Below are 25480 nucleotides of genomic sequence, written 5' to 3' on the forward strand. Positions count from 1 at the left end.
ACACTAGACCACCAGGAGTATAATGTATTATCCAGTATAGCACACTAGACCACCAGGAGTATAATGTATTATCCAGTATAGCACACTAGACCACCAGGAGTATAATGTATTATCCAGTATAGCACACTAGACCACCAGGAGTATAATGTATTATCCAGTATAACACACTAGACCACCAGGAGTATAATGTATTATCCAGTATAGCACACTAGACCACCAGGAGTATAATGTATTATCCAGTATAGCACACTAGACCACCAGGAGTATAATGTATTATCCAGTATAGCACACTAGACCACCAGGAGTATAATGTATTATCCAGTATAGCACACTAGACCACCAGGAGTATAATGTATTATCCAGTATAACACACTAGACCACCAGGAGTATAATGTATTATCCAGTATAGCACACTAGACCACCAGGAGTATAATGTATTATCCAGTATAGCACACTAGACCACCAGGAGTATAATGTATTATCCAGTATAGCACACTAGACCACCAGGAGTATAATGTATTATCCAGTATAACACACTAGACCACCAGGAGTATAATGTATTATCCAGTATAGCACACTAGACCACCAGGAGTATAATGTATTATCCAGTATAACAGATATAGCAATATTTTCTATTCTATATCTCCTCTGCTCCCCCTCCCTGTAGGGCTGTGATATGATTATCCGGCGCTGATCCGTCATGTCTGGCAGCTTGGGCCGTGTTGCGGTGCAGTGTATGGGTCGGTGTCTCTGTGGCTTCTCTGGACAGATGATACTTTGTATTAGACAGACCAGTCAGGGTAATATTGTATCTGTCATAGCGGTGACAGGGGGGGGGGTGATTTTCTGACTAAAGGCAAATGAATGTTTATGGCCCAGATATCCAGTCATCTGTGGCCCCGGGGGCGTCGGCAGCGCCAGTGATGGGCTGGGGGGATTCTCTGGGTTATTTCTGGGCTCTGAAAATTGAATTTTTGTGATGTATTTAAGAGACGTCCATGGAGTTGTCACAATGATATAGAGAGCGCGAGAGCGGATGTCATCCAGGAGATAGATAGACCCCCGAGACTCATCCACACCGGCCCCCTGTCCTTATCTGGGGGGGTAGCAGAGATACATTTATCATCTGAAGATAGATATCTATTGATCTATATATCTTTCTACCGTATCTATCTATCTACCTCATATCCATCTATCTATCTATCTATCTACCTCATATCTATCTATCTATCAATCTATCTCATATCTATCTCCTATCTATCTATCTCTTATCTATCTATCTATCTATCTATCTATCTATCTATCTATCTATCTATCTCATATCTATCTATCTATCTATCTATCTCCTATCTATCTATCTATCTATCTATCTATCTATCTATCTATCTATCTATCTCATATCTATCTATCTATCTCATATCTATCTATCTATCTCATATCTATCTATCTATCTATCTATCTCATATCTATCTATCTCATATCTATCTATCTCATATCTATCTCATATCTTTCTATCTATCTATCTATCTATCTCATATCTATCTATCTCATATCTATCTATCTCATATCTATCTCATATCTTTCTATCTATCTATCTATCTATCTATCTATCTATCTATCTATCTATCTCATATCTATCTATCTCATATCTATCTATCTATCTATCTATCAATCTATCTATCTATCTATCTCATATCTATCTATCTATATCCTATCTATCTATCTATCTATCTATCTATCTCATATCTATCTATCTATCTATCTATCTATCTATCTATCTATCTATCTATATCATATCTATCTATCTCTCTATCTATCTCATATCTATCTATCTATATCATATCTATCTATCTATCTATCTATCTATCTATCTCCTATCTATCTATCTCATATCTATCTATCTCATATCTATCTATCTATCTATCTCATATCTATCTATCTATAATGTAGAAATAGGCAGCACTCCGGAAGTATTGTGCAAAAAAATGGTGTCTTTTATTCCATGTCTTTGAAAAAGTACAGCAAGAGCGACGTTTCGACTCACACAGAGTCTTTATCAAGCTTGATAAAGACTCTGTGTGAGTCGAAACGTCGCTCTTGCTGTACTTTTTCAAAGACATGGAATAAAAGACACCATTTTTTTGCACAATACTTCCGGAGTGCTGCCTATTTCTACATTATATTTTCGTTAGTGGATCCGTGGCCCGATCCCAGAGTGCCTGCACCCACCATCATCTGTTTGCCCCTTGGTGTGCTGTTTTCATTTTCTACAAGTATCTATCTATCTATCTATCTATCTATCTATCTATCTATCTATTATCTATCTCATATCTATCTATCTCATATCTATCTCATATCTATCTATCTATCTATCTATCTATCTCATATCTATCTATCTATCTATTTATCTATCTATCTATCTCATATCTATCTCATATCTATCTATCTCATATCTATCTATCATCTATCTATCTATCTATCTATCTCATATCTATCTATCTCATATGTATATATCTATCTCATATCTATCTATCTCATATCTATCTATCTATCTATCTATCTATCTATCTATCTATCTATCTATATCATATCTATCTATCTCATATCTATCTATCTATCTATCTCATATCTATCTATCTATCTATCTATCTATCTATCTATCTATCTATCTATCTATCTATCTATCTCATATCTATCTATCTATCTATCTATCTCATATCTATCTATCTATCTCATATCTATCTATCTATCTATCTATATCATATCTATCTATCTATCTATCTATCTATCTCATATCTATCTATCTCATATCTATCTATCTATCTATCTATCTATCTATCTCATATCTATCTATCTATCTATCTATCTATCTATCTATCTCATATCTATCTATCTATCTATCTATCTATCTATCTATCTATCTATCTCATATCTATCTATCTCATATCTATCTATCTACCTCTGGATGGAATGTTATGTATAATATAGAAATCTTCTGTTACTACATTACTCAGTGTTGTCTCCTTGTTCTGTTCTTCCGGATATGTTGCAGTTAGAGAGTCAGTGCGCGGAGCTGAATAACGACAAGTACGAGACCAGAGCCGAGAACGAGAAGCTGAAGTTCACAAACAAAGAGATGAGACGAGATCTGGAGAGAACGACACAAGAGTTACAGACAGCGCAGAGACAACTGAAGATCCTGCAGGAGGAGGCCTCCCAGCTACACGAGGAGAGAGAAATGTGCGCAAATCCCTGAATGTATCAATGGAAGTCATTTAAAGGGGAGATCCAGAGATCTTATAGCTGCCTCCCACTACAGCATGTTATACATTGCTAATCCCATCATTACTTTCATTGCGTTAGAGAGTGGGAAGGCGGGATCAGACTACGCAGGATTTATTTGTAGTCTGTTGCCATGGATACATTCACGTCTGCATATACCCGGGGGAAACCAAATACTAGATTTGTAAATGCAATATTATTTGATTATTTACATCTGATATTTTGGAGGAAATAGTGGACAAATCCTTTAAATTGATTCAGACATAATGATTCATGCAAAATTAAATATGTAAATTAGGTGTCAAGTGCCATTAGGGCGGGCCAAATCATCACATTTTTTAAAGGGACTTACTTACAGCATCAGTTTTTCTCCGGGTCCTCCCTGGAACGTGACTGTCCTACCATAATTGTGACTTCCCTACTGCGATTGTGACCTCCCAGGATTGTGACCGCCCTACAGTGATTTGACTAGGATTGCGACCAATCCTGTGAGCTCCCAAAATTGTGACTAAGATTTGGATTTCACAGAAACGTGACCAACCTACCGTGATTGATACCTTCCAGGATTGTGACCTCCCTGCCATGATTGTGAGTGCTCTACAGTGATTGTGACCACCCAGGATTGTGACTTACCTACAGTGATTGTGACCACCCAGGATTGTGACTTACCTACAGTGATTGTGACCACCCAGGATTGTGACTTACCTACAGTGATTGTGACCACCCAGGATTGTGACTTACCTACAGTGATTGTGACCACCCAGGATTGTGACTTACCTACAGTGATTGTGACCACCCAGGATTGTGACTTACCTAAAGTGATTGTGACCTCCCTGCATTATGTCCACCCTACCAACATTTGACCTCCCAGCATTGTGACAACCCTTCCATGATTGTGACCTCCCAAGATTGTGACTGCCCTGTTGAGATTGTGACCTCCTAGGATTGTGACCGCCCTACACTGATTTGACTAGGATTGTGACCAATCCTGACTAAGATTTGGATTTCACAGAAACGTGACCAACCTACCGTGATTGATACCTTCCAGGATTGTGACCTCCCTACCATGATTGTGAGTGCTCTACAGTGATTGTGACCACCCAGGATTGTGACTTACCTACAGTGATTGTGACCTCCCAGCATTATGTCCACCCTACCAACATTTGACCTCCCAGCATTGTGACAACCCTTCCATGATTGTGACCGCCCTACAGTGATTGTGACCACCAAGGATTTTGACTAACCTACCATGATTGTGACCTCCCAGAATTGTGACTGCCCTGCTGAGATTGTGACCTCCTAGGATTGTGACTGCCCTACTAAGAAAGTGGCCTCCCAGGATTGTGACCGACCCACTTACAATTTGACCTCCCAGAATTGTGACCGCCCTTCCGTGATTTGACCTTGCATGATTGTGACCTTCTTAAAGTGATTGTGACCTCCCAGAATTGTGACTGCCCTACAGTGATTGTGACCACCAAGGATTTTGACTAACCTACCATGATTGTGACCTCCCAGGATTGTGACCACCCTACTGTAATTGTGACCTCTTGGTATTGTGACCACCCTACCATGATTGTGACCTCCCAGAATTGTGACAGCCCTTCCGTGATTTGACCTTGCATGATTTTGACCTTCTTAAAGTGATTGTGACCTCCCAGGATTGTGACTGCCCTACAGTGATTGTGACCACCAAGGATTTTGACTAACCTACCATGATTGTGACCTCCCAGAATTGTGACTGCCCTTCCGTTATTTGACCTCCCATGATTGTGACCTTCTTAAAGTGATTGTGACCTCCCATGATTGTGACTGCCCTACAGTGATTGTGACCTCCCATGATTGTGACTGCCCTACAGCCTTGCTTTGACCTCCCGTGATTTTGACCGTCCTATCGTGTTTGTGACCTGCCATAATTCTAACCGTCCTACTGCGATTGTGACCTCCCTATTGTGATTGTGACTGCCCTACCTTGATTATGAACGCCCAGGATTGTGACCGCCTTAATGTGATTGTGACCTGCCAGGATTGTGATTGCCCTCCGTGATTGTGACCTAACAAAATTTTGACCGTCTGATTGTGGCACTTACCACTTACTTTACATTAGCAAAAAAGGGAGCAATTGAATAGAATTGGGACCGGGGTCGCGGCACTAATTAAATAGCGAGGATTGTATAGCCACTCATATATCTGTCCATAAGTTCCTACCAAGGACTAGGAGCTCTTAGAACTTAACACAACTCTAAGAACTAAAAGTAACTTTTCCGGTGCACCCCTTACTATTCTAGCAGCAAAGTCTCCTCTTTATTGTAGAATTTAACTTCCAGGACAGGGAATTTTCCTTGTATTACTCAGCAGATTGTCCTTTCTTACATAACCGTAAGCAGCTGTCCTGGGGAACAAGCTTCATCCTGAGCGCACACTCTCCTGAGCCCGCGCTCCACTCCTCCGAAATTACATAGAACTCTTCAGATGGCGCAGGAGAAGCTCAGTCCCTTGGAGAATAGATGTTTTCATAGGCAGATTTTTGATGTTCTGCTCCTTTGCAGCTGTCTTATCTTTGCCATAGTCTCTTAAAGGGATTGTCTTGGTTTAGAGTTATAGTCACTTTAATAAAGATCTTAGGGATGTTTATCAGTTAGACAGAGACTATATTGGGGCAGATTTACTTACCCGGTCCAGTCGCGATCCCGCGCCGCATTGTCCGATGAGGATTCGGATCTGCCGGGATTCACTAAGGTTCGTGCGCCCAATATCCAACAGGTGTCGCTGCTGCGCTGAGGTCCGCCGGAGTTCACCTTCTTCTTCCCGGTGCATGTGAGTGCTTGATCTTGCGACACAATGGGGGTCATTTACTAAGGGCCTGATTCGCGTTTTCCCAACGTGTTACCCGAATATTTCCGATTTGCGACGATTTCCCCTGAATTGCCCCGGGATTTTGGCGCACGCGATCGGATTGTGACGCATCGGCGCTGGCATGCATGCGACGGAAATCGGGGGGCGTGGCCGAACAAAAACCCGACGGATTCGGAAAAAACGCTGCATTTAAAACAAAAAAAGGGTTGCGGAGCTTGCACTTACCTTCACTAGAAATAGGCCGGTGAACTTGAGCGCGTTCCGATGCTCTTCAGTGCAGCAGCGCCACCTGGTGGACGTCGGAGGAACTGCCTTAATGAATCCCGGCCGGACCCGAATCCAGGGCAGAGAACACGCCGCTGGATCGCGAATGGACTGGGTAAGTAAATCTGCCCCAATTTGTTTTTTAAATTCCGTGGTTCTTCCGAATCCGCCCCCCGATTTCTGTTGCTTGAAAGCCGGCGCCGATGTGCCACAATCCGATCGCGTGCGCCAAAAACCCGGGGCAATTCGTGGCAAAACTGAAATATTCGCGAAACCCGACAAAAGTGCGCGTTCGGACCCTTAGTAAATGAGCCCCATTGTTTTCAATGAGTAGCATGTAATACTCCTTCTGTCCTGTGGAGGTGCTGCAGGGAAATGGAACACCCTGATATCCGTCCATCCTTGATCCCAATGGATGGTAACACATAGATACATAAATCTTTGACATCTCTAGACAAATTCATGGATATCTCTGGACGGAGGGTCACATCCATTGTAACAATGATCTCCATTATAGGGAGGTGTACCGGGTCACCGAAAGTCTGCAGCGCGAGCGCTCAGCACTACTGAAACAGCTGGACTTGCTAAGGTAGGTGATGTCTGTCAATATAAAACCGTCCTTATTAGGTAGGAAGGGTCTTTCTTATGAGTCTCCTATAAAATTAAAGGGGAAATCTGCATTCAATACGGAGTGGCAATTATGAACCATGTTGTACCTGAAGCTTTGGATGGCCCCTTTAAGACATGGTGTAGTCTTATATCCAAAACCACATCATATATCCACATTCCGCCATATGGAGACTTATGGGAACATAGAGAGGCCACATTCTTTATGCCAAATCAAATTCTGTTTTATCCAGGTAAATTTCATTTTAACTTGAATTTTTTCTATTTTTTTTCTGTATTATTTTTCTACTAGGGAAATGAATAAACATTTACGCGATGAACGGGACAGCTTCTTGCAGGTAACTCCTGAGCTCCCCCTACTGGTGGTTGCATGCAGATATAATAGTGAACTTTGCCAATTCTATGAAGAATTTTTGGAAAAATTAAGCAAATTATGAACCTTTCCACAAACTTTACATAAAGGAAATATGACTACAAAAAGGAAAGGGTTTCCTTCTCCTGTTACTTTGGCTTTTATCATCGTTCCTAATCTCATAATCCCTAATCATTCTGAATTCTGTCTTGCTAGACAAACAGAAAGAATCCCACTAAGGTGTCAGATTACATAGAAGTCTATGGAGACGGGAGGGAGAGCAGTGAGTCGCAGCAGCTTGGTCTCCTCTCTGAAGCTCAGAGGGCATTTAAAATTTGCAGACAGAGACTTCCGCGTGAAGAGGTTCTCAAAAAGTTGATTAAAAGTGACAAAATAACCAGACACAGTGTTACTTCTCATGAACACACACTTGAATAGGGATGAAATACTTGAAGTAATTAAAGGGGGGGAGGGGTCCAAAATTAAAATTAATTAATCTTTTTAGTTTTGATTTTTTTGTATTACCCAGAAATCAAAGGTAAATCCAGCTAAATCAATGAAGAATCAAAGATCAGGATCCATTATTGGAAAATATTTCGAAAGGAAGCCTTCAGTGAAAAGGTGACTTATACTTGAATTTAAACCACTACAAATTGCTAATAAATTTTTTCCTATGCCCTCATATCTCCGCCCCCACACACAGTGATTGACCGGAAAAGTCCTGATTACTCCTCCCACATATAATCATTACTCCACCCACACACAGGGATTGGCAGTGAGTTCTGATTACTCCGCCCACACACAGTGATTGACAGTGAGAGTTCTGATTACCCTTTCCACACACAGTGATTGACCGGGAGAGTCCTGATTACTCCGCCCACACACAGTGATTGGCAGTGAGTTCTGATTATTCCGCCCACACACAGTGATTGACAGTGAGAGTCCTGATTACTCTGCCCACAAACACAGTGATTGACCCGGGAGAGTCCTGATTACTCCGCCCACACACAGTGATTGACAGTGAAAGTCCTGATTACCCCGCACACACACATTGATTGAAAGGGAGAGTCCTGATAACTCTTCCCACACACAGTGCGAGTCCTGATTACTGCACCCACAAACAGTGATTGACAATGAGAGTTCTGATTACCCCACCCACACACAGTGATTGACAGTGAGAGTCCTAAGTATTCCGCCCACAAACAGTGATTGACAGTGAGAGTCCTAAGTATTCCGCCCACAAACAGTGATTGACAGTGAGAGTCCTAAGTATTCCGCCCACAAACGGTGATTGACAATGAGAGTTCTGATTACCCCGCCCACACACAGTGATTAATAAAGAGAGTCCTGATTACTCCTCCCACACTCAGTGATTGACAGTGAGAGTCCTGATTACCCTGCCCACACACAGTTATTGGCAATGAGAGTCCTGATTATCCCACCCACACACAGTGATTGGCAGTGAGAGTTCTGATTTCTCCGCCCACACGCAGTGATTGACTGTGAGAGTCTTGATTACTCCACCTACACACAGTGATTGGCAGTGAGTTCTGATTACTCCGCCCACACGCAGTGATTGACAGTGAGAGTTCTGATTACTCTTTCAACACACAGTGATTGACCGGGAGAGTCCTGATCACTCCACCCACACACAGTGATTGACAGTGAGAGTCCTGATTACTCTGCCCACACACAGTGCGAATTCTGATTACTGCGCCCACACACAGTGAATGACAATGAGAGTTCTGATTACCCCGCCCACACACAGAAATTAATAGTGAGAGTCCTTATTACTCCACCCACACACAGTGATTGACAGTGAGCATCCTGATTACTCCACCCACACACAGTGATTGACAATGCGAGTCCTGATTACTCCCCCCACATACAGTGGTTGACAGTAAGAGTCCTGATTATCCCACCCACACACAGTTATTGGCAATGAGAGTTCTGATTACTCCGCCCACACATATTGATTGATAGTGAGAGTCCTGATTACTCTGCCCACACACAGTGCGAATCCTGATTACTGCGCCCACACACAGTGAATGACAATGAGAGTTCTGATTACCCCGCCCACACACAGTACTTAATAGTGAGAGTCCTTATTACTCCACCCACACACAGTGATTGACAGTGAGCATCCTGATTACTCCACCCACACACAGTGATTGACAGTGAGAGTCCTAAGTACTCCGCCCACACACAGTGATTGACAATGCGAGTCCTGATTACTCCCCCCACATACAGTGGTTGACAGGAAGAGTCCTGATTATCCCACCCACACACAGTTATTGGCAATGAGAGTTCTGATTACTCCGCCCACACATAGTGATTGATAGTGAGAGTCCTGATTACTGCGCCCACACACAGTGAATGACAATGAGAGTTCTGATTACCCCGCCCACACAAAGTGATTGACCATGAGAGTCGCGATTACTCCGCCCACACACAGTGATTGACAGTGATAGTCCTGATTACTCCACCCACACACAGTGATTGACAGTAAGAGTCCTGATTAATCCGCCCACACACAGTGATTGACAGTGAGAGTCCTGATTAATCTGCCCACACACAGGGATTGACAGGGAGAGCCCTGATTACTCCGCCCACACACAGTGATTGACCATGAGAGTCGCGATTACTCCGCCCACACACAGTGATTGACAGTGATAGTCCTGATTAATCCGCCCACACATAGTGATTGAGAGTGAGAGTCATAATTACTCCGCCCACACACAGTGATTGACAGTAAGAGTCCTGATTAATCCGCCCACACACAGTGATTGACAGTGAGAGTCCTTATTAATCTGCCCACACACAGGGATTGACAGGGAGAGCCCTGATTACTCCGCCCACACACAGTGCTTGACCATGAGAGTCGCGATTACTCCGCCCACACACAGTGATTGACAGTGAGAGTCATAATTACTCCGCCCACACACAGTGATTGACAGTAAGAGTCCTGATTAATCCGCCCACACATAGTGATTGAGAGTGAGAGAACTCTCTCCAATGAAATCCTTCTCCAAATCACATAATCTCATATATCACAGAGTTTATCAAAATCAGATAGAACACCACAGAACACCCTACTGGTTCCCCTTAAATCTACTTGACTATTGTTCTCTACGAGGAGACATCCTCTGTGTAGCATCTTCAAAGGTCACAGCTCTCTTTTTGGCAGATGTTAAGAAGGACTCAGATTTGACCCCAAAAAATTAATTTGTGTTCCGAAATTTCTACTGTGTATTTCGGCCGCTGACGTCAGATTGTAGTAGCGCCCCCTCCCTACGTGGAGCCGTATAATTAATAAAGCCCTCTATTCGGTTAGCGGAACATCTAATTTTCGGATGCTCTACAGGAGACCAAATGACTTTGGAGTGCTGGGTGGGTTATTTTATATTTTAATGCATTCTCACATCAGCTAATTATTCGCTAATTGGAAGCACATCCTAAGAGACGCACTCAATTATTCTTCTTCTTCACAATTAATTGAATTTGATGAATTATAGCCAGAATACGTACAATACCGCGAATCCAAGAACAGGCAGAGCACAGCTCAAAATAGATTGGATGGTAATGGATGTTCTACCTCAACAATAGGCCTTCAAATTGCATTATGATGAAAAAATTACAATTTTGGTCAAAAATAATGTCCATGCCAAAAATTTTTATATCTTTTTTTTGGGTGAAATTTAACTTTAATTGCTTGAATAACTTCATGATTTTTGCGGCTATTCCAACAGTCAGTCATCTGAAGAAGATGATGTGTTTCCAGCTAAACAGACCTCTGTTGGGTTGAACGGTGTTGGTATGTCTGTAACGGAGACTGACGCCAATGTGGAGAGCAAACCGGCCAAAGCCCACCATCTACAACGAATAATTTCCATCGAAGAGGATCATCTCCCCCAGTATTTAGAGCATCAACATGAGAGACCTTTGAATGACTGGCAGGAGGTTGACGAAAAGGAAGAAAACCTAGTCAATAATGAAAAGATCTTCCAAAGTAAAGATGAAATTCCGAAGGAGGATGTCCCATCTTCTCCGAGAGGTCAACCGGTTGGAAAAGAGACCTTACCAAATGTAGGTTTGCTGGGGATAGGGTAGAGGGTTGGGGGAAGTCAAGTGGATATTCCTCGGAATCCTGTACATATCAATTAATTCTAAATTTATTTAAAGGAAGAACATATTTACAGTCCGCCAGATCGATTATTCAAAATAGTTATGGTGGGAAATTCCAGTGTGGGAAAGACATCCTTCCTTAGAAGGTTTTGCGAAGACAATTTTTACCCTGGGACTTCTGCTACGGTGGGTACGTATCTAGAATGTTATTCTTCATAGACTGGTGGATGAAAGAAAAAACTACCTAAACATTACTTAAAAAGACCATCCAACAATACTATCTGTGCCTACATCATTTACAGGAAGAGACAAGCAGACAGCAAAATCTTTACCTACATCTTTATAGGAAGAGACAAGCAGGCAGTAGTATCGTATTTACATGATTTGTAGGAAGAGACAAGCAGGCAGTAGTATCTGTATTTACATTATTTGTAGGAAGAGACAAGCAGGCAGTAGTATCTGTTTTTACATTATTTATAGGAAGAGACAATCAGGCAGTAGTATCTGTATTTACATTATTTATAGGAAGAGACAAGCAGGCAGTAGTATCTGTATTTACATTATTTATAGGAAGAGACAAGCAGGCAGTAGTATCCGTATTTACATTGTTTATAGGAAGAGACAAGCAGGCAGTAGTATCCGTATTTACATTGTTTATAGGAAGAGACAAGCAGGCAGTAGTATCTGTATTAACATTATTTAAAGGAAGAGACAAGCAGGCAGTACTATCTGTATTTACATTGTTTATAGGTAGAGACAAGCAGGCAGTACTATCTGTATTTACATTATTTATAGGAAGAGACAAGCAGGCAGTAGTATCCGTATTTACATTGTTTATAGGAAGAGAAAAGCAGGCAGTAGTATCTGTATTTACATTATTTAAAGGAAGAGACAAGCAGGCAGTACTATCTGTATTTACATTGTTTATAGGTAGAGACAAGCAGGCAGTACTATCTGTATTTACATTGTTTATAGGTAGAGACAAGCAGGTAGTACTATCTGTATTTACATTAGTTATAGGAAGAGAGAAGCAGGTAGGCTGTACTCTAACGATATTATTAAAAGGAAGAAAGCATCAGGCAGTACTATTTTTCTTTACATCATTTAAAGGAAGAGAGAAGCAGGTAGTACTTTCTGTACCTGCATTATTTAGGGGTAGGGACTATCAGGCAGTACTATATTTACCTACATTATTTGAGAGGAAGAGAAACACAGGCAGTCACACACTATTTGTACCTACATTACTCAGAGTAGGATACAGATAGGCAGTACTATCTATATTACTCAGAGGAAGAGAAATGCAGGCAGTACTATCTGTATCTATATTATTCAGAGGAAGAGACAGACAAACAGTACTATCTGTACTAAAATAACTATGGGAAGAGATTTCAAAAGAGCGCTCACTGTACCTGGTGGAATTAGATGACAAGAGGAACAGAGGAGCTTATTACTATGTAAATGATGTTGCCCCATGCTGTTTAGTGAGAATACAACAAGAAATTATTGGTGCTAAAGTCATTTACAGAGACAGAAATACAGTATTATCTATTCACTGTGGAATGAAAAAAACAAGATCTGTACCTTCATTATTCACATAAAGAGACCGACAGGCAGTACTATCTGTATCCTCATTCTTTACATAAAGAGACGGACAGGCAGTACTATCTGTGCCTTCATTCTTTACATTAAGAGATGGACAGGCAGTTCTATCTGTACCTTCATTATATACATATATAGACGGACAGGAAGTACTATCTGTGCCTTCATTATATACATATATAGACGGACAGGAAGTACTATCTGTGCCTTCATTATATACATATAGAGACGGACAGGCAGTACTATCTGTACCTTCATTATATACATATATAGACGGACAGGAAGTACTATCTGTACCCTCATTCTTTACATATAGAGACAGACCGGCAGTACTATCTGTACCTTCATTATTTACATAAAGAGACTAAGGGGGACTACTATCTGTGCCTACATTGTTCAGAGGAAAGGAGAGGCAGGGAGTGCTATCTGTGCCTACATAATTTACAGGGAAGAAGCAGGGATACAGCTTTATCTGTGCCTTCATCATTTACAAAAGAAGGGAGGTAACCATACTAGCCCTTACATAACTTACAGGGAGACAAAGTAATATCTGTGCCTACATTACATTCTACTCCATCCCCTAGCATGAAACCTTCAATAAGTACAGAGATACTGGACTAAAAACACCCAGTAACTCCATCCAGATAAATATACTCAAGACTACTCTTCATCAGCGACAGGACCCCCACCGGTCCACCCGAAAAAATACAGTCAACAATCCTCAGTTCCCTTGCTTTGCAGCAGCTTGTGCGCTGTCTCACGGATATTTCTCTTGATTTATCGGAAGCACTTGGCTGTTTTGCATCACATCAGCATCATTTATATTAAAAACGCCCCACGATACGATGTGAGAAGGATCCACGGCGCACAATAAACACAGTTTGTAATATGAGCGGAAAGAGACTCCAGCAGGGGGGGGGGGAGAGACACTTACAGTGCATCCTCAGCATCTGACGGAAAAATATCGCTCCTGGCTTCCCAATGACAGGTTTACTATAGGGTCATGTACGATTCCTGCTCATAGCAACTTATAAAGTACTGAAAACACAATTTTAGGATTTATAGACTTTAACTTGAACTAATAGCATCTGTAACTGTTCTCCATTTAAAGGGGCCAAGCAAAATTAGATAAAATTTGCTCCCACCCACCCTAAAAACAGAACTTATAGCTTAGAAGTATGCTACACATTATGATGGCCTATACCTCCCCAGCTTCTGACTTCCTATGCTTTATGCATTCCCATGTGGTGTCTGGTCATAGGGAGAACTCTGCTCAAAGACACAGCTGCGTAGTTCTCCCTATCTCTGTAATCAATGTCCAGCCTTCTGTAAGAGCCTCTACATTGGGACTACAAACCGCTGGGCCTCCTTTATGAAGCATTAACCTTTCGAATGACTTCTACTAGGGATCTTTGATAATAATTTGACTACCCCAGCCCACCGGCGACACTCAAATTGAACCCATTCACTTTCCTAGACCATATACTAATTTCAACGTACCGTAGTAGGCGGAAGGCCACTGCCTGGCACTGTTGGCAATGACAGCAGACCTCCTATAAGATCAGAGGATTGGAAGTGTTGAAATCCGAAAAAAAAAAAAAAATCCCCAAAACCTCTGCCATTGGGAGAGAATAGGGGCAACCATAGACATTTTATGATTGACCAAGAGATTGTTGGGTTCAACCATATTACACATAAATATTTGGACCAACATCCATTCAAATACATACTTTAAGCAGAATAATAAAGTACACTGTGGTTTGAATCCAAAATAATAAAAAAATTAAAATCTAGTCCTTAGAATCGTAAAAAATCTTCCTATAATTATTTAGTTAACAATAACTTTGACAACATTTTGTAAACCCTCACTTACATGGGTCAGTTGCATTCAGGTGCTGCAAATCAAATAGCATTGATTCATTGAGCAACAGCAAGTGTGACCACATCTATAACAGCAGAAGTTAGTTAATGGTCTGAAGCAATTAGGTGCAAATCAGATTGTGATCCAAACAATGTCTGCCTCCTAATCTATTATTAATGTCCCGCAATATGTTTGTTTAATAGAAAAGCTAAACGATAATGACTAATTATACCAGGTTATTATAGGAGCAGATGCTCGTCATTTCCAGGAGCCTCGACTTATTAGCTTCTGAAATAAAATGTTGCAGGATGCATCTAATTTTTATTTTTTTCGTAATCTCATAGGAAATACTTCCCCTTTCGCGCTCCATTACCTATTCAGGTTCGCTCTCTCTCGCTTCGGTCCCTCAAACATAAAGTTGAATATGTCCCCTGGGTTCTATCACTGCAGCGAGCGCAGACCACGATCTGTAATATTACAGGTTATGCTGCCAAAATCTAAGAGCGGCCAGCCATGCATGCCTCGTTCACACAGCTCCGGCGCCTTCTCTAGCGAGACGCCAACATAAATTAGCGTTCTCTTATTCTGGGTTGATGCTTGGTAGATCTGGTGGGTCATAGGTGAAGCTCCAACCTGTTCTCCCACCACATCTCAGTGGACGTCCTCCTCCTCCCCATTGTACCACCCAAACTTCTAGCCACTCTATTGTGTCTCTTATTGTTTCCTTCTGAAATTGTACCCCTCCACTGTGGCCCCTCATGACACCCCCCCCCCCCATTGCATCTCCTTAAGCTTATATTTCCTCCTATTGTGACCCCCACGGTTGCCCCCTAAACGTATACTCCTTCCATCCTTTTGTAGCCCATGATGGGCAACTATTGTGGCCCTCATTGCTCCCATCTAAACTTCTACCTCTCCTTTGTGGTCCATCATGCCCCCGCATTATGGCCTCCTAAACCTATAGTTCCTCCCTAATGTGTCCCACTATTTGGCAACCTCTTGTGCTCCTCATTGTAGCCCCTTAATCTTATTTTCCTTCCAACCCATTGTTGCCCGTTATGCCGCTCCTATTGTGGCCACTCACTCATTGTGGCCCTTTATGCCCCTCTTGTGGTGACTTACCCCTTTCCCCAATATTTCTCCACAATTGGCAAAACAATAAACCTTATACTCATATCTCCTCCTTCCCGCGCAGCAGCTCTCTCCCCTTCTCTGTCACTGCTGTGTGAGACTCTGAAGCCTGCAGGTATGATGACATCATCACAACGCGCCACACAGAGCAGTAAAAAGTGCCGGATGGTGGATCGGGGGGCCAATAGCTCTCTTCACCACCATGGTATTCAACCTTCAATGCTCAAATAGTTGAATTCCAAGGTATACCTCTTACCTTAGACCCAAGAGCCTAGGATCATCCATTGAATCTGGGATGATTGGAAGGTATATGGAAGTAGGGAGTGAGGAGATTGGTGGAGATACACGTTAATGGTGCCGAGTTGAAAGCCACAATCCAAATGGTCTTTATTACTTCGGTAATCATTGATAATTCCCTCACCCCAAAAAAACATGGCATTTTCATGGCTCAGATTTGGCCTCTTTGCTCTAACATATCTCATTTTGGTCTTGCAGGTATAGATTATAGTGTAAAGACAGTAACAGTGGAGAACTGCCAGGTGGCGCTTCAGCTCTGGGACACCGCTGGGCAAGAAAGGTGCGTTATATCGGCTCATATAATGCTATAATACATAATATAATACACTGTGACTATGTAAACCATGTAGCCGTTCTTGGCTGGAAGAGGACCAACTCTTCCACTCTTGTCTGGTAGGATTGCATTGGCTGCAGATAAGAGGTGAGGGAGTTGGCCCAAGGGTCATGGAAAGGGAGTGGAACTTCTATACTGGGTTGTAGAGTCACAGACTGGCCCACCGGAGCATCAGAGGATGCCCCGGTGGGCCCAGGCTCTAACCCAGTATTGGACCCTAACGGTCCATCAGAAGGCATCTGGAGGCTTCTTTGGTCTATTTCCTGTGGGTTGAAGAAGGTTTAGGCCTATTTTGTGGGTCTGGGTCTTAAACTGGGTACAACCCCGCACCAAATTTGTGTCGTCTATGGACAATATTACAGTTCATTTCCCAAAGTCCAATGACATGTAGGTCCTTCAAGTTGCTTCACGTTTAGGAGTAAGACACTTTTGGGTCTTATTAAGGATTTACTTTGGTCTTACTAAGATAAAGTTTTCAAATTTCTTGAGATTTTACACCAAAAACGTTTTTCTGTGGTGTGCACCACACATCTATTATCTGCTAAATACATCTGTCACGGTAGGCTGTGACGTATCCTTGATATGCTGTGACGTATTCTTGATATGTATCACTATATGGGGTTTGTATTGTGTTACATGTGTATTCATATATAATCATGTGTGTAACATGGACCTCTGGAAGTTTGTAGTCCTGGAATGTTCTACTCTCCTCCAGAAGACTCCACAGCTCCAGTGGGGGTTGCTGTACTAGGGTAATAAATTCCCACCACCCCCTACTAGGTGATAACCAGATAGCAGAGGAGGTGGGGGTGGATTTGGTTGTGGGGATATTGTTTTGAAACTGTTTTAGAAGTGGTTGTGGATGGACCTTTGTGAGGAGAGCAAGCTGCGGCGCTCTACCTGAGGACATGGCTGATATGTAACTTGTTGTTATACTGGAATAAAACCTGAAGAAATATCGCTCAGTGCTTGTCTTCTCTGATCACGAGGGCCTTTCGTGACAGACTTGGTGGCAGCGGTGGGATGGAAGCACTGAGCAGAATGCGGAGACAAGAGCTGGAGGAGCTGACCGTGGTCACCCTGAGGAAGTGGTGCAGGAATCGAGGGATTGTGCCCGAGGGTAAGAAGAAAGCGGAGCTCATTGCCCTCCTGATGCCACATCTCAGCCAGGAACAAGATGCTGCATCAGACTCCTCTCCTGTAACGGTCAGTACCCGGCATCCAGAACCATCAGTCTCCATGGAGAGGTCTGATACTGACCGGGTGGAAGAACTATTTCAAAGAAGGTTAAAAATGTTCAGTGGAGAATTGAGTAACAGCGAGAGGCTGGAGCTGCTAAAGATGGTCCATGAGGAAGTCTCAAGGAGTTATGAAATGGAGACAGCCCAACGTCGGGAAGTCACCAGTGATGGTCATGCCAGGGATCTTCTCAAGCTTTCAGCTGCATTCCCTACCTTTCAGGAGGACAGAGAGGACATTAATGACTTCTTGAGAACATTTGAGATCATGTGTAAGTCCTACAGTATTGCGGAGGAGGACTGGAGCTGTTTATTGGCCGGGAAACTTACAGGTAGAGCGAGTTCTACATTTTGTTCTCTCTCAGAAGAAGAGCGATTGGACTATGAGGAAGTTAAGCGGGCACTGCTAGCACGATATGCCATCACGCCAGAATATTACAGGCAGCGGTTTCGTTCCCTTCTAAAAGGGGCCCATGACACTTATCTGGAGTTCAGCAATAAACTATCTCATGCCCTTAATCAGTGGAGTTCTGGGTGTGAGACGGAGACTTATGAGGAACTGCGACAGTTATTCCTGAAAGAACAGTTTCTGGAAAGATGTCCCGTGGAAATTAAGGAGTGGGTAATGGATCGTGAGCCCCAGACTGCAGAGGAGGCCGCACGACTGGCAGACAGGTATGCCGAAAGCCGCTCTGCCACTCGGAAAAGTTCTGTACAACCCACCAGCCCAGTCACAGGAGGTAATGAATGCATCATGCAAGAAAGGTCATCTCAATCCTCACAAGCCTCCAGGGTGCTGCCAGGTGGGGAACCTTCTGCTTTACGAAAATGTTTTAAATGTGGTTCTCCAGAACATATACAAGCCTTCTGTCCAGGCCTTAGGAGATCTCCCATGGTCACACCTGTCCCTGCATCAGAACACCCTGTGGCTGCAGTAGGTCAGGGGGAGGTGGACAGGGGGAGGAAAGCAAAAACCAAGCAGAAAGTGATGACTTCAGGGAGACCCCAGCATGTGGACAGAGCCGGCTATGAGGTGATACAGCCATCAGATACAACCCTTGGATATACTGTTGAAGGAAAAATGATGGGAGAGAACAGAAGGGACAGAGAACAGAGGACATTGCTGGGAGCCTACAACACACCGGAAATGGAGAATATCCACCATGTGTATTCTGTCACATCCCAAATCAGGGGAAAGGAGATGACAGATTATCTTCAGACTCACCCTTGTGAACAAAACCTGCAGTACCTGGATTATCCCTGCTGGCTGGACATGAAGCAGAACCCATCCAGGTGTAGCTGGACTGATTATCATTACCTAAGGACACCCCCTGTCCGACTTAAGGCGCCTCAGGACTCCCCCTGTTAAGAGGTCGTCTGGAGGACTGCCTGTCATGGGGGGGAGGGGTGTCACGGTAGGCTGTGACGTATCCTTGATATGCTGTGACGTATTCTTGATATGTATCACTATATGGGGTTTGTATTGTGTTACATGTGTATTCATATATAATCATGTGTGTAACATGGACCTCTGGAAGTTTGTAGTCCTGGAATGTTCTACTCTCCTCCAGAAGACTCCACAGCTCCAGTGGGGGTTGCTGTACTAGGGTAATAAATTCCCACCACCCCCTACTAGGTGATAACCAGATAGCAGAGGAGGTGGGGGTGGATTTGGTTGTGGGGATATTGTTTTGAAACTGTTTTAGAAGTGGTTGTGGATGGACCTTTGTGAGGAGAGCAAGCTGCGGCGCTCTACCTGAGGACATGGCTGATATGTAACTTGTTGTTATACTGGAATAAAACCTGAAGAAATATCGCTCAGTGCTTGTCTTCTCTGATCACGAGGGCCTTTCGTGACAACATCTGAATAGAGACAATTGTCTCATTGACTTCTATTATATCGTACACCCAAGCGTAACCCATAATCTCAAAGTATTTTTTTGAATTTTCCCGCAATTTGTTTTGTTTATGGCAGGTATCGCAGCATCACCAAGCAGTTCTTCAGGAAAGCTGATGGGGTCATTGTTATGTATGATGTCACCTCCAAAGACACATTCACCGCAGTGCGCCAGTGGCTCACCAGTGTGGAGGTAACATAGAGGGATACAAGGGGGGGGGGGGTGGCTGTAAAATATCACAAAAAGATTGGAGGATAAATAGATAGATATGAGATAGATAGATATGAGATAGATAGATATGAGATAGATAGATAGGAGATAGATAGATAGGAGATAGATAGATATGAGATAGATATGAGATAGATAGATATGAGATAGATAGATATGAGATAGATAGATATGAGATAGATAGATAGATAGATATGAGATAGATAGATAGATATGAGATAGATAGATAGATAGATAGATAGATAGATATGAGATAGATAGATAGATAGATAGATATGAGATAGATAGATAGATAGATATGAGATAGATATGAGATAGATAGATATGAGATAGATAGATAGATATGAGATAGATAGGAGATAGATAGATAGGAGATAGATAGATATGAGATAGATATGAGATAGATAGATATGAGATAGATAGATATGAGATAGATAGATAGATAGATAGATATGAGATAGATAGATAGATAGATAGATAGATAGATAGATAGATATGAGATAGATAGATAGATATGAGATAGATAGATAGATAGATATGAGATAGATAGATAGATATGAGATAGATAGATAGATATGAGATAGATATGAGATAGATAGATATGAGATAGATAGATAGATATGAGATAGATAGATAGATAGATATGAGATAGATAGATAGATATGAGATAGATAGATATGAGATAGATAGATATGAGATAGATAGATATGAGATAGATAGATAGATATGAGATAGATATGAGATAGATAGATAGATAAGTAATACGAAAGGTAAGCAGCACTCCGGGACGTCAGAAGTCAAAGGTGCAACAGGTGATTTTATTAATAATAATAATAATAATAATTCTTTATTTATATAGCGCACACAGATTACGCAGCGCTGCACAAAGCATGTCAAATTGGTCCCTGTCCCCATGGGGCTCACAATCTTAACAACCTAACAGTATGTTTTGAAGTGTGGGAGGAAACCGGAGATTTTATTCCATGTTTAGGAGTACAGCAGGGTACAACAGCGACGTTTCGGCTCCAGAGAGCCTTTACGTCGCTGTTGTACCCTGCTGTACTCCTAAACATGGAATAAAATCACCTGTTGCACCTTTGACTTCTGACGTCCCGGAGTGCTGCTTACCTTTCGTATTACTTACCTGGAGGATCCGGAGCCCGATCCTAGTGAGCGTGCACCCATCCATCTCTAATTTCTGTGTGCTGTTTTGAAATTTCTACGAGTAGATAGATAGATAGATAGATATGAGATAGATAGATAGATATTAGATAGATAGATATGAGATAGATAGATAGATAGGAGATAGATAGATAGATATGAGATAGATAGATATGAGATAGAGATATAGATAGATATGAGATAGATAGATGAGATGGATTTACATAAATACAGTGACAGTCGTGTGATTGATATGTTGCACTGTAAAACCATAACCAAGGAATATACAACAGATTCTAGAAGATTCTGAAATCTTGTCTTTTGTCTACAGGAAGGAGCCGGGGAGAACATTCCCATATTAATGTTGGGAAACAAAACAGACATCGAAAAGGAGAGAGAGGTCCCATGTGGCCTGGGGGAGCTCCTCGCCAAGGTACAGGACCTACACCTCTGTGTCTTGTATCCTCCATCCCTTCATTAGCACATTGACCCCTTGGGCCACATTCATCTTAGTCTGATGCATGGTTTTTGGTTTGTATTTTAGTGGCTTTTTGGGTGCATTTTTTTTCAGACCCTGATCTATTATTTGTGCCCCTCAATCATGGACCAATCCTTCATTCAGAGTTGTTGGGATTGAAAATCATTAGCACTAATTTCGGAACCTTCCCAAATATTTGGCAAATTTGTCCCTCATTTAAAGGGGGCGTGGCTAATTTAAACCCCAAAGATGACCTCCCTCCTGGTGGCAGAAGCTCAAGGGTAACTTTCTTTGGTGAAGAATCAGTCAGTAATCTGCCTTGATCAGGGTGGTGTCGGTGGGCGGCACAGGTCTGTTACAGAGGCCACTGCTGGACAGATGTGGTATTACATGGTGTCCATAGAAATGACAGAGTAGCCCTCACTCTTATTCCTGCATTGTGGGAGCTGCTCCATATAGAGGGGGAGGTGATACAGGGGAGGTTTTTTTCTCTACGTATTAAGTTTTAAGTCTAGATTCCATCACTTTACTTGTTCAATTTTTTCTTATTTTTTAGGATTGTAATTTAATTTTCTATGAATGCAGCGCCTCCAGTGGACACAATGTGAAAGAATCCATTCTGCATTTGGCAGCGTAAGTCATGCCCTGTATTCAGATATTTGCACTTTTCTTGACTCCTCAGGGGAAATTTTTAGTAAAAAAAAACACATGCACATTGTCAGGGTTCGGGGTTAGTGAACCCCCTGGACCACTGCGGGAGATAGTACTAGCCGACACCTGGGACCGGAGTCTAAGTGGCACCTGGGCTTCACCAGAGCCCGCCGCAAAGCGGGATGTTCTTGCTGCGGCAGGATACCACCAGGTCGTTTCACAGGTGCGACTAGCCCACAGTGGCAGCCAAGGTCGTGGTACAGAATCGGCATTCAGGCTCACCGTCAGGCTGGTAGTCAGGGCAGGCAGCAGAGATGCAAGGTCAGCATACAGGTCCGGAGTCAGCAACAGGAGATCAATGCAGATGGGAACGGGAACACAGTAACGCAGGAACATGGGAACCCAGGAGCCCGGGAACACAGCAGCGCAGAAACAGGAATAACGCTGGGAAGCTTTCTCTATGGCTTACGCTCAAAGATCCGGCAGGGAGTCATGGGAGCCGCCTGAATACCATATATACTCGTGTATAAGCCGAGTTTTTCAGCACAAAAAATGTGCTGAAAAACGTCCCCTCGGCTTATACACGAGTCAATACTTAATAAAAATAATAAAAAATGGACTAAAAAAAAAAAAATTATTTATTCACCCTCCGGTGGCCCCGATGCGCCGTCTTCTGTCTTCTTTAACATCTTGCTGGGCGCCGCCATTGTTTTTCTCCTGTGCGGCGCCTAGTATGACGTCAGCAGCGGCGCGTCATACTAGGCGCCGCACGGGAGAGAACAGCTCCAACGCGATGTTAAAGAAGACAGAAGACGGCGCGAAAGCAAGAAGAGGAGCCGGAAAGCCTGAAGACGAGCCGCGATGACATCGGGGGAGCAGCGCTGCGCATCGGTAAATAAAGTAAATACGTTTTTTTTTCTAATTCTGGGCTGACTGTATACTAGTGGGGGGATGCTGTATACTACTGGGGGCATGCTGTATACTACTGGGGGGCAGGCTGGGGTGGCTGTATACTACTGGGGGCACACTGTATACAACTGGGGGCAGGCTGGGTGGCTGTATACTACGGGGGCATGCTGTATACTACTGGGGGGAAGGCTGGGGTGGCTGTATACTACTGGGGGCATGCTGTATACTACTGGGGGGCAGGCTGTATACTACTGGGGGGCAGGCTTAGGTGGCTGTATACTACTCGGGGCAGGCTGGATGGCTGTATACTACTGGGGGCAGGCTGGGTGGCTGTATACTACTGGGGGCTGGCTGGGGTGGCTGTATACTACTAGGGGCTGGCTGGGGTGGCTGTATACTACTGGGAGCAGGGTGGAGCAGGCTGGGGCAGGCTGTATACTACTGGGGGCAGGCTGTATACTACTGGGGTGGCTGTATACTACTGGGGGCAGGCTGGGGTGGCTGTATACTACTGGGGGCTGGCTGGGGTGGCTATATACTACTGGGGGCTGGCTGGGGTGGCTGTATACTACTGGGAGCAGGCTGTGGCAGGCTGTATACTACTGGGGGCAGGCTGTATACTACTGGGGGCAGGCTGTATACTACTGGGGGCAAGCTGTATATTATAGGGGGCTGGCTGGCTATATACTTGGCTGGGTCTGTGACCAATGCATTTCCCACCCTCGGCTTATACTCGAGTCAATAGGTTTTCCCAGTTTTTGGTTGTAAAATTAGGGGTCTCGGCTTATACTCGGGTCGGCTTATACTCGAGTATATACGGTAAATAGCAAACCCGGAAGTGGCCAGTGCCAATCACCGGTGCGCTGGCCTGTTCCGAGTCTGGTCTTTGGGGTGTCCGGTCACTTTGGAGGACAGCAATTGGCTCAGACATATCATTTGCTTTGTGGCATTATGAAGACTGGAAGCCTTATCGGCAAGAAAACCGCTGTTGGGATCAACAGTTGATTTTCATTATTTCTATTTCTTTTTTTCCTTTTTCTATTTGTTTTATAAATGTTGGACTCCTAAAATTACCGAGTCTCCTAATAGAGATCCAGCCAAAATGTAATCGAGTCTTTAATGTAGCATGGGAAAAATTGGCAAACCAACTGTAGAAAGAAGAACAAGACTTTATTTCACCATTGCCTTCGACTCCATCTGCGTCGCAGCCCTAGACATAAATTCTGCTAGCGACAGTAGGTTAGACCTCAAAATCTCTATCCTGCCAGATCTGGTCAAACTTTATTCTTTGGGTGTAGTGTCTCTTTAAGGAACATGGACGGACAGGGTCTGTAGATAGGAGAAGTTCCAGTGAAACTTTCTTTGGTGGTGAATCGGTCAGTGATCAGCCTTGATCAGGGTGGCGTCGGTGGGCGGCACATGTCTCTTATAGAGGCCAATGCTGGACAGATGGGGACAGAAGTTTCACTGGAACTTCTATCTACAGTTCAATACCTTGTCCATCCATGTTCATTAAAGAGACACTACACCCAAAGAATAAAGTGTGACTAGATCTGGCAGGATAGTCCTGGATTTCGAGGTCTGACCTACTGTCGCTAGCAGAAGGTATGTCGAGGGCTGCGATGCAGATGGAGTCGAATGCATTGGTGAAATAGAGTAGAAATGAAAGAGTAGTCCTGATTCTTATTCCATTGTGGGAGCTGCTCCATATAGGAGAGATCACCGTTCTTTTAGATATGTGTCCTCTAGACTCCTCTCTCTCAGACCACGGCCTACTACGATATATAAGACCCCCTCCATACACGTCAATGATGTAATAAAAACAACATCTGGTGCCCCATTACAAATGATCCATCTAGTGGCTGTGAGAACATGATGTCTTCGAGAGACCACCCATGCCAAGTAATGAGATAAATGATCCTCCCCATGATTTCCCAATTATTGCTCGAAGCGATGATGGATGGACCAAATCCTCTTGTCTATTATCTCGCCGATATTTAAATGAGCCACAACTCGGGAGTCCACGTCCTAACTTTCTTATCATTCATATACATCGATCCACCCGAACATCCAAACCACTGTCCTAATATTGTGTAGGTCAACCTCATGCAACAGAAACATCCCCGACTCATCAAAGAGTTTCCACAAACCTTTGAGGGTGTCTTGTAGTATCTGACTAGACTTTAGAA

At 43.1% G+C, this 25480-nt stretch overlaps 1 protein-coding gene across 2 annotated transcripts in view; it reads left to right on the plus strand.

The window, feature by feature from the left end:
- The window catches only part of CRACR2A (calcium release activated channel regulator 2A), an 86850-nt gene that overhangs the window by 58054 nt on the left and 3316 nt on the right, over positions 1–25480 (plus strand). For both annotated transcript variants that reach the window (XM_072145426.1, XM_072145427.1), the window contains exons 8-17: positions 3053–3240; positions 6920–6991; positions 7322–7367; positions 7911–8002; positions 11131–11467; positions 11564–11696; positions 16593–16674; positions 19942–20056; positions 21585–21686; positions 22288–22364. In XM_072145426.1, coding sequence (XP_072001527.1) covers positions 3053–3240; positions 6920–6991; positions 7322–7367; positions 7911–8002; positions 11131–11467; positions 11564–11696; positions 16593–16674; positions 19942–20056; positions 21585–21686; positions 22288–22364 — 1244 coding nt within the window. The remainder of the gene's footprint in view (positions 1–3052; positions 3241–6919; positions 6992–7321; positions 7368–7910; positions 8003–11130; positions 11468–11563; positions 11697–16592; positions 16675–19941; positions 20057–21584; positions 21687–22287; positions 22365–25480) is intronic.

The sequence above is a fragment of the Engystomops pustulosus genome, chromosome 4 (genome assembly GCF_040894005.1).
Source record: "Engystomops pustulosus chromosome 4, aEngPut4.maternal, whole genome shotgun sequence".
Lineage (NCBI taxonomy): Eukaryota > Metazoa > Chordata > Amphibia > Anura > Leptodactylidae > Engystomops > Engystomops pustulosus.